This window comes from Carassius carassius, chromosome 41 (genome assembly GCF_963082965.1).
Source record: "Carassius carassius chromosome 41, fCarCar2.1, whole genome shotgun sequence".
Classification (NCBI taxonomy): Eukaryota; Metazoa; Chordata; class Actinopteri; order Cypriniformes; family Cyprinidae; genus Carassius; species Carassius carassius.
Window position 1 is genome coordinate 28,494 of NC_081795.1, and position 10,527 is coordinate 39,020.

At 36.5% G+C, this 10,527-nt stretch overlaps 2 protein-coding genes across 2 annotated transcripts; both read left to right on the forward strand.

Annotated features, from left to right (window-relative positions):
- The first annotated feature begins 783 nt into the window (after window positions 1-783).
- On the forward strand, window positions 784-5,691 carry LOC132123315 (histone H3.3A). The gene is made up of 4 exons (XM_059533865.1): window positions 784-935; window positions 2,181-2,324; window positions 2,396-2,549; window positions 4,898-5,691. Exons 2-4 carry the CDS (start codon window positions 2,197-2,199, stop codon window positions 5,024-5,026), a joined length of 411 nt encoding a protein of 136 aa, XP_059389848.1. The 5' UTR covers window positions 784-935; window positions 2,181-2,196; the 3' UTR covers window positions 5,027-5,691.
- A 788-nt stretch (window positions 5,692-6,479) lies between these two features.
- LOC132123316 (histone H3.3A) lies at window positions 6,480-9,891 on the forward strand. The gene is made up of 4 exons (XM_059533866.1): window positions 6,480-6,632; window positions 7,878-8,021; window positions 8,093-8,246; window positions 9,079-9,891. The coding sequence occupies exons 2-4, from the start codon at window positions 7,894-7,896 to the stop codon at window positions 9,205-9,207; spliced, it is 411 nt and encodes a 136-aa protein (XP_059389849.1). The 5' UTR covers window positions 6,480-6,632; window positions 7,878-7,893; the 3' UTR covers window positions 9,208-9,891.
- The last annotated feature ends 636 nt before the right edge of the window (window positions 9,892-10,527 follow it).

The window sequence follows — 10,527 nt, forward strand, 5'->3', positions numbered from 1 at the left end:
GAATAATGAATAGCTTAATAAACAAAAACATTTAAACTAAATTATACAATTTTTAGGATGTGCCCCTTATATAAGGATGATCATATTTGGGGGTCCAAATAAGTGTGTAATGTTGTGTGTGTGTGTGTTTGAGGTGAGCGTGTGTCAGAATGGCCCGTACGAAGCAGACCGCCCGTAAATCCACCGGAGGAAAAGCTCCTCGTAAGCAGCTGGCGACTAAAGCGGCCCGTAAGAGTGCGCCCTCTACCGGAGGAGTCAAGAAGCCCCATCGCTACAGGTACTTTTTCAATTAAATAATGCTATTATTTAAATACATTTCTTTACAATAATGTAAATATATAAATTTGATTAAATAAAAATGATTCAAATAAAGAAATAATAAAATGTTATTTAAATACATAAAATATAAAAGTAAATTAGAAACTGATAATAAATAAAAAACAAATAAAATAAAAATAATTAAATCATATTCATTATATGGATGGATGGATAATATTACAAAAACAATAAGTAATATAATTAAAAATAGACTAAAATAAATGTGATTAAAATAGACATTTGATTTAAATAAGATTACAATAACAAAAAATATTAAAAATAATAAATTAAAATGAATAAAATAAAATAATAAAAATGTATTCAATCAATAAAGAATAAATACATGACTATATCTGACAGAACGGTGCTGCAGTGAGTACAATAAAACAAAATAACGGAATGTAATATAATGCTGCTAAGAGTCTGTGCAGACACTAGTGTGTGATTATTTTAACAGATGAAGATTGTTTTTTCTCACACGTTGAAGCGCGATGTGGTTGCCGCGGTGCATTGTGGGAGCCGCCGATTGTCGCATTTCCGCTGCCATTGTGCGCAAGAGACAGTAAATAACAGTGAAGCTTCACTCAAAACACGCTTTAAACACGACTTCTGCTGAGGTAAGGCCGACAAGACAGATAAAACACAAGTGTGTTCAGTTTAGTTGTTGTTTTAGGCGGGAAATGTGGTGTCTGTGAATTCGTGTCGGTTTGAGAGGGTTTGTGTGTATTTGAGGGAAATCCTGAAGCGCTTGAGCGGCGAAATCCATCCTGAATAAACTGATATTTCAAAAACGCCGAAAAACACCATAAACGCCTCCATTCCTGCTTTAACCGTCGGATATTGCAGCCCTATGGTGTTTTCTTTGTATTCCGAGTGTAATATGTAAGAACAGCGGGGAGATTCGTAGAGAAATTGTCGAAGTATTATCGTTAGTTCTTATCTTTTCTCGCTCAGTTTTCGGCGCGGATCAAATAGGCGCCATGATGTTCACAGAAGAGGGGCGGGGCTTACGCTGGCCGTCTGGTCTGTTTCCTGTCCTCTGATTGGTCGGCTCGTGAATATTGTTATAATGAGGCTGGTTCTTGTGGAATGATTGAAACGTTGAGCTTGTTGTTGTTTTCAAGCGTCTTTCCTCAACTGTACTTTTATGACTGAGTGTCTGTGACGTCATTATATTATTAGATATTTTATGAAGCAGGTGTTTTCAAACTGCTCCGTGGAAAATAAAGAGGAAACACTGATAAAATAAAGAACAAAAATAAGATTAAACTAACTAAACATAAATGTGATCAACATTAATTAAAATAATAAAAAGATTAAAATAGGTACATTACTAAAATAGTTTAAAATAAAATTGATATATTTAATCACATTTGTTTTAAGCAGTTATTCATTTTAATTAATTTTAATCAATTTGCTTTAATCATGTGTTCTTTTATTTTAAGCAATTTATTTAAATCACATTCGTTAATTTATACAATTTCCTTATTAATGAAATTTATTTACACCATTTATTTAATTGTATGTTATTCCGGTTTTAGTTACTTAAAGCTACTTTAGTAACTTAGTAATATATATATATATATATAATATTACATTTGAAAACAAAGTAGTGCATTTAAAAAAAAAAAAAATTGTGAGGAACAGAATTGTGAGAACAGTGAGGAAAAAAAACAGATGTGACTAAATATTAATATAAACTAAATATTTTGCAAATAAAGAAAAAAATATATTTTTATGTATCAAGACCCAATTAATAGTTTAGTATGAGGTCTGGGGCAGACTAACAGAGTGCAGTGTGAATGTGTGAACAGTACATGTTTCTGTGCGCGTGTGTAATGCTGTGTGTGTGTGTGTTTGAGGTGAGCGTGTGTCAGAATGGCCCGTACGAAGCAGACCGCCCGTAAATCCACCGGAGGAAAAGCTCCTCGTAAGCAGCTGGCGACTAAAGCGGCCCGTAAGAGTGCGCCCTCTACTGGAGGAGTCAAGAAGCCCCATCGCTACAGGTACTGAGCCGCGGCTCGTGTTGGGTCTGGAGCCGCGGGGCGAGCGCTGACCGCTCTGTGTGTGTCTGTAGGCCCGGGACCGTGGCTCTGCGTGAGATCCGCCGCTACCAGAAGTCCACCGAGCTGCTGATCCGCAAGCTTCCCTTCCAGCGTCTGGTGCGTGAGATCGCTCAGGACTTCAAGACCGACCTGCGCTTCCAGAGCGCCGCCATCGGAGCCCTGCAGGTCAGACACAGCTTCACACTTCTCCAGAAGATCACTTATATTTGTTAATATAAAAGTATGTTTATTTTTTTCTATGGGAGCACGCTTCCACCATGGAATAAAGAAATAGACTTTTTATCTAATAATTCTGACTTACATTTTAGAGAAGTGCACAATTTTGAGAAAAAAGTTTGAATTGTGACATAAAAATCTAGAAACAAGAAAACAATTGTTAGATGTAACCTCAGAATTCAGAGAAAAAATACAGAATTGTGAGACGTAAACTAAGAATTGCGAGACATTAACGAAGAATTGCAAGAAGTAAACGAAGAATTGTGAGACGTAAATGAAGAATTGTGAGACTTTAACGAAGAATTGCAAGAAGTAAACGAAGAATTGGGAGACGTAAATGAAGAATTGTGAGACTTTAACGAAGAATTGCAAGAAGTAAACGAAGAATTGGGAGACGTAAATGAAGAATTGTGAGACTTTAACGAAGAATTCCGAGACGTAAACAAAGAATTGTGAGACGTAAATGAAGAAGAATTGTGAGACGTAAACGAAGAATTGTGAGACGTAAACGAAGAAATGCGAGACGTTAACGAAGAATTCCAAGACGTAAACAAAGAATTGTGAGACATAAATGAAGAAGAATTGTGAGACGTAAACAAAGAATTGCGAGACGTTAACGAAGAATTGCGAGACGTAAACGCAGAATTGGGAGACGTAAATGAAGAAGAATTGCGAGACGTTAACGAAGAATCCAAGACGTAAACAAAGAATTGCGAGACTTAAACGAAGAAGAATTGGGAGACGTAAATGAAGAAGAATTGCGAGACGTAAACTAAGAAGAATTGCGAGACATAAACGAAGAAGAATTGGGAGACGTAAACGAAGAATCGCGAGACATAAATGAAGAAGAATTGCGAGACGTAAACGAAGAAGAATTGGGAGACGTAAATGAAGAAGAATTAGGAGAAGTAAACGTCTCCCAGACGTAAACGAAGAAGAATTGCGAGACGTAAACGAAGAAGAATTGGGAGACGTAAATGAAGAATTGCGAGACGTAAACGAAGAAGAATTGCGAGACGTAAACGAAGAAGAATTGGGAGACGTAAATGAAGAAGAATTAGGAGAAGTAAACGTCTCCCAGACGTAAACGAAGAAGAATTGCGAGACATAAACGAAGAAGAATTGGGAGACGTAAACGAAGAATCGCGAGACATAAATGAAGAAGAATTGCGAGACGTAAACGAAGAAGAATTGGGAGAAGTAAACGTCTCCCAGACGTAAACGAAGAAGAATTGGGAGACGTAAATGAAGAATTGCGAGACGTAAACGAAGAATTGGGAGACGTAAACGAAGAAGAATTGGGAGACGTAAACGAAGAAGAATTGCGAGACTTAAACTTCTTGCCACCTGACAAATCCAAGATGTCAGCTTGTCTCTCTGTCTGTGATTGATATTTGTTTGTTTATGGGAAAATAGCAAATTGATCATTTTATGAGCTTTTTTACAATATAAGGATTTGTGGTTGTTGTATCTGCTATTTTAGTTGTCTTATGTTATTGTGTATTCTGTGTTGTATGTATGGTTGTACTGCTGCCTATCTTGGCCAGGACACTCTTGAAAAAGAGATTTTTAATCTCAACGAGTACTTTCCTAGTTAAATAAATGAAAAAAAAATCGAAGAAAGTGAAAGTGACATGACATTCAGCCAAGTATGGTGACCCATACTCAGAATTTGTGCTCTGCATTTAACCCATCCGAAATGCACACACACAGAGCAGTGAACACACACACACACTGTGAGCACACACCCGGAGCAGTGTTCATCATTTATGCTGCGGCGCCCGGGGAGCAGTTGGGGGTTCGACGCCTTGCTCAAGGGCACCTAAATCATGGTATTGAAGGTGGTGAGAGAACTGTACATGCACTCCCCCCTACCACAATTCCTGCCGTCCTGAGACTCGAACTCACAACCTTTCGATTGGGAGTCCGATTCTCTAACCATTAGGCCACGACTTCCCAAAGAAGAATTGCGAGACGTAAATGAAGAAAAATTGCAAGATGTAAACGAAGAATTGCGAGACATAAATGCAGAAACTTGCAATTCTGAGGAAAAAAAGTCTGATTTGAGTTTGTCTTGCAATATGATTTTTTTTTCTCAGAATTGCGAGAAAAAAATTACTCAATTGTAAGATATAAAATTTGAGTTGCAAGAAAAAAGTCATTGTGAAATAAAAAGTTACCTTTTATATTTTTGCTCCATGGCAGCATACATGTAATATAATAATGTATACTGTTATAATAATACATATATTATAATACATATAAAAGTGTGTGTATGTGTGTGTGTGTGTGTGCAGGAGGCCAGCGAGGCGTATCTGGTGGGTCTGTTTGAGGACACTAACCTGTGTGCCATCCACGCCAAGCGTGTCACCATCATGCCCAAAGACATCCAGCTGGCACGCCGCATCCGTGGAGAACGAGCCTGAGCTCCTCTCTCTTTCTCTGTGTGTGTCTCTCTCTCTCTTCATCTGTGTGTGTTTGTTTGTGTTGGTCACTCTCTCTCTCTCTCTCTCTCTCTGTGTGTGTGTTGGTTTTGTATTCTCAGACGAGCTCTTGTGTCGTGTCGTCATGTGATTTGAAGCACAAGAGTTCAAACCCTCAGGGTGATTAATTAAGGACTCCAGGCACTAATTAACACTTCCTGTTCCTGAATGAAAGAACTGGAAGTCTAATCTGATTTCAGGTGCTAAACTCCTCACTGGTAGAGTCTGAATCTTCATCAAACACTTTTTTTTCTTGAAATAAGTCTTGTTTGTATATTGTTTGAGTGCTTTATAATGATGTTATTAATTTTCCTGAGATGCACAGATTGGCAGGTTGGCATATGATGTCGGTGATGCATTCTGGGATTGTCGTTTTGTTGAATATTGTGTTTTTGAGGAGCAGATGTAGCAACAGACTCTATTTTATACCATTTGATATATCCTTCATGAGTTAAGTAGACATTCGCTCAGGTTTTTCTACACCTTTCATGGTTTGAATCACAAGATGATTATGTTTGCTTTGTTTTTGTATGTGTGTAAGTCCTAAAAAGCCAATCTTTGTACAACAGGAAAAAAGAATTGGACAATAAATTGGTGTTGAACTGTTACAGAGTCTGTTTTATGGAAATATTTCACCACCAGTCTCGTTTTTCAGTTAAAAATGTTATAAGTGTAATTGTGATATTAAAATGTGTGTAAATATATAAATATGATTAAAATAAATAAAAATGGTTAAAATCAAGAAATAATAGTCACCCGAATAAAAATAAGTAGATAATGCTACAATTTAAAAATATATATTTAAATACATTAAATTATGCTTAATAATGAAAATGTGTGTAAATATATAAATTTGATTTAAAATAAATAAAAATGGTTAAAATCAAGAATACATTTTTTCAATTAAATAATGCTATTATTTAAATACATTTCTTTACAATAATGTAAATATATAAATTTGATTAAATAAAAATGATTCAAATAAAGAAATAATAAAATGTTATTTAAATACATAAAATATAAAAGTAAATTAGAAACTGATAATAAATAAAAAACAAATAAAATAAAAATAATTAAATCATATTCATTATATGGATGGATGGATAATATTACAAAAACAATAAGTAATATAATTAAAAATAGACTAAAATAAATGTGATTAAAATAGACATTTGATTTAAATAAGATTACAATAACAAAAAATATTAAAAATAATAAATTAAAATGAATAAAATAAAATAATAAAAATGTATTCAATCAATAAAGAATAAATACATGACTATATCTGACAGAACGGTGCTGCAGTGAGTACAATAAAACAAAATAACGGAATGTAATATAATGCTGCTAAGAGTCTGTGCAGACACTAGTGTGTGATTATTTTAACAGATGAAGATTGTTTTTTCTCACACGTTGAAGCGCGATGTGGTTGCCGCGGTGCATTGTGGGAGCCGCCGATTGTCGCATTTCCGCTGCCATTGTGCGCAAGAGACAGTAAATAACAGTGAAGCTTCACTCAAAACACGCTTTAAACACGACTTCTGCTGAGGTAAGGCCGACAAGACAGATAAAACACAAGTGTGTTCAGTTTAGTTGTTGTTTTAGGCGGGAAATGTGGTGTCTGTGAATTCGTGTCGGTTTGAGAGGGTTTGTGTGTATTTGAGGGAAATCCTGAAGCGCTTGAGCGGCGAAATCCATCCTGAATAAACTGATATTTCAAAAACGCCGAAAAACACCATAAACGCCTCCATTCCTGCTTTAACCGTCGGATATTGCAGCCCTATGGTGTTTTCTTTGTATTCCGAGTGTAATATGTAAGAACAGCGGGGAGATTCGTAGAGAAATTGTCGAAGTATTATCGTTAGTTCTTATCTTTTCTCGCTCAGTTTTCGGCGCGGATCAAATAGGCGCCATGATGTTCACAGAAGAGGGGCGGGGCTTACGCTGGCCGTCTGGTCTGTTTCCTGTCCTCTGATTGGTCGGCTCGTGAATATTGTTATAATGAGGCTGGTTCTTGTGGAATGATTGAAACGTTGAGCTTGTTGTTGTTTTCAAGCGTCTTTCCTCAACTGTACTTTTATGACTGAGTGTCTGTGACGTCATTATATTATTAGATATTTTATGAAGCAGGTGTTTTCAAACTGCTCCGTGGAAAATAAAGAGGAAACACTGATAAAATAAAGAACAAAAATAAGATTAAACTAACTAAACATAAATGTGATCAACATTAATTAAAATAATAAAAAGATTAAAATAGGTACATTACTAAAATAGTTTAAAATAAAATTGATATATTTAATCACATTTGTTTTAAGCAGTTATTCATTTTAATTAATTTTAATCAATTTGCTTTAATCATGTGTTCTTTTATTTTAAGCAATTTATTTAAATCACATTCGTTAATTTATACAATTTCCTTATTAATGAAATTTATTTACACCATTTATTTAATTGTATGTTATTCCGGTTTTAGTTACTTAAAGCTACTTTAGTAACTTAGTAATATATATATATATATATAATATTACATTTGAAAACAAAGTAGTGCATTTAAAAAAAAAAAAAATTGTGAGGAACAGAATTGTGAGAACAGTGAGGAAAAAAAACAGATGTGACTAAATATTAATATAAACTAAATATTTTGCAAATAAAGAAAAAAATATATTTTTATGTATCAAGACCCAATTAATAGTTTAGTATGAGGTCTGGGGCAGACTAACAGAGTGCAGTGTGAATGTGTGAACAGTACATGTTTCTGTGCGCGTGTGTAATGCTGTGTGTGTGTGTGTTTGAGGTGAGCGTGTGTCAGAATGGCCCGTACGAAGCAGACCGCCCGTAAATCCACCGGAGGAAAAGCTCCTCGTAAGCAGCTGGCGACTAAAGCGGCCCGTAAGAGTGCGCCCTCTACTGGAGGAGTCAAGAAGCCCCATCGCTACAGGTACTGAGCCGCGGCTCGTGTTGGGTCTGGAGCCGCGGGGCGAGCGCTGACCGCTCTGTGTGTGTCTGTAGGCCCGGGACCGTGGCTCTGCGTGAGATCCGCCGCTACCAGAAGTCCACCGAGCTGCTGATCCGCAAGCTTCCCTTCCAGCGTCTGGTGCGTGAGATCGCTCAGGACTTCAAGACCGACCTGCGCTTCCAGAGCGCCGCCATCGGAGCCCTGCAGGTCAGTCCTGGTCAGGGTTATTATAGTGGATTAAAACCATTAAAACTGCATTTATTTGATCAAAATACTGGAAAAACTGTGAAATATTATTCTAATGTAAATCATCTGTTTTCTGTGTGAGTCTGTGTTAAAGTGTAATGTATTTCTGTGATGCTCCGCTGTATTTTCAGCATCATTCCTCCAGTCTTCAGTGTCACATGATCTCCAGAAATCATGAAAATATGATGATTTACTGCTCAAGAAACATTTCTGATTCTTATCAGTGTTGAACACACTATTTTTTTTAGAAACTGTGATAGATTTTATTTTTCAGGATGCATAGATGAATAGAAAGTTAAAAAGAACAGCAATTATTTGAAATAGAAATCTACTGTAACATTATAAATGTCTCTACTGTTGCTTTTGATCAGTTTAAGGCATCACTGGCAAATAAAAGTATTTTAATTTCTAGTGGTTGTGTATCACAGTATATAATAATAAATCATCATCATATTATTCTGATTTCTGAAGATCATGTGACACTGAAGACTGGAGGAATGATGCTGAAACACTTTACACTTTAACACAGATTCACACAGAAAACAGATGTTCTCCATTAGAATAATATTCCAGTGCTTTTACTGTAGTTTTAATCAAATAAATGCAGCCTTGTTAAGCAGAAAGGACTTAAAAAATATGAAATGTCATTAATATTATACAAAACACAACAAAGTTACTAAAACTGTCAAACTATTATAGTATCTGAGTGCTACTGAACTCTTCTCAGGTCATGTGATTCTTGTGTGTGTGTGTGTGTGTGTGTGTGTGTGTGTGTGTGTGTGTGTGTGTGCAGGAGGCCAGCGAAGCGTATCTGGTGGGTCTGTTTGAGGACACTAACCTGTGTGCCATCCACGCCAAGCGTGTCACCATCATGCCCAAAGACATCCAGCTGGCACGCCGCATCCGTGGAGAACGAGCCTGAGCTCCTCTCTCTCTCTCTCTGTGTGTGTGTCTCTCTCTCTCTGTCTCTCTCTGTCTCTCTCTGTCTCTCTCTCTCTCTCTCTCTCTCTCTCTCTCTCTCTCTGTGTCTGGTAGTTTTAGAGTTCAGTCCTGGTGGGGTGGGTGGGTGCTGATGTACGTGGTGTCTGTGTTTTTTTTGGCAGCAGACTATTAGGGTACTTCCTGTTTGCATGTACCAGCCTGTGACCGATCAGCCCAAAACACACACACACACACACACACACACACACACACACTCTCTGTCCATCGATCATGAGTGAAAGTTAAATAAGGCGGTCAGGGCTGATGTCTGCGTTCAGGGCTTTACGTCTCTAATGCAGGGTGCTAGAACAGCCCTGACCCGTCCCAGAATTCCCTGCACCGTCCGTCACGAGTGCACGTGTGTTTGTGTGTGTGTGTCGATCAGCACGGGGTTTGTATACGAGTCCGAGCATCTCTCCAACAAATGTTCATTATTGCAATATTAAGAATTACTTTTAATAATTATTAATCTGATTCTTTTATTTTAATGCATTCATATAAGCTTGTTTCATAGATCTAGAGCATATTTTTGAAGGTGGAGCTTCTTATAAAGACAGTTTTACATCACAAATCGTGTTTATTTTCTAAAGGATGAATTCGTGTGAAGGGAGGATTGCTTCAGCGCTTCATCTGTTGAGTTTGGGTCTTGATTGGAGAATCTGGATTCAAACTGAATAAATATGTATTGGCTTGATACTGTTTTTGAGTTCTGCCACGTGATCTTCCTTCATTAAAGAGCAGTTTTCTACTCTCATCCCTTCAGCGTCACACGACTCCTCAGGCAGACATGGAAACATTATTATTATTATTATTATTATTATTGAATCCTGCTTGATTTGTTCCTCCTTGATTCAGCGTTTGACTACAGAACACTCAGGTGTTTCATAAACTGATCTTTGTAATTTGAAATTTCTCTTAATTGCGTAATAAATGGATGTCACACATTTTTTGTAGGTTGTCTTATTAAGTTCAAATAAGTCACATTCAGCTCTTGTTATAGGAAAATATTCACATTGCCTTTTTGTTATTGTAAAGCACATAATTTCTTGTATGAAATTAACATTTAGGGCTTTTCAGAAATACTGAATGTTTGATCATAAATACTCTGTCTTTAAAAATGACTGACATTAATTAAAAATGTAACATCCTTATGAAAACATGATATTTTGTAATGATCATGTAAATCTAGTATTCAAGTAGTTTGTCATAAATCAACATCTAAGGAATATGTTATGGGGTTTCAAATCAAAAATTGACTTTG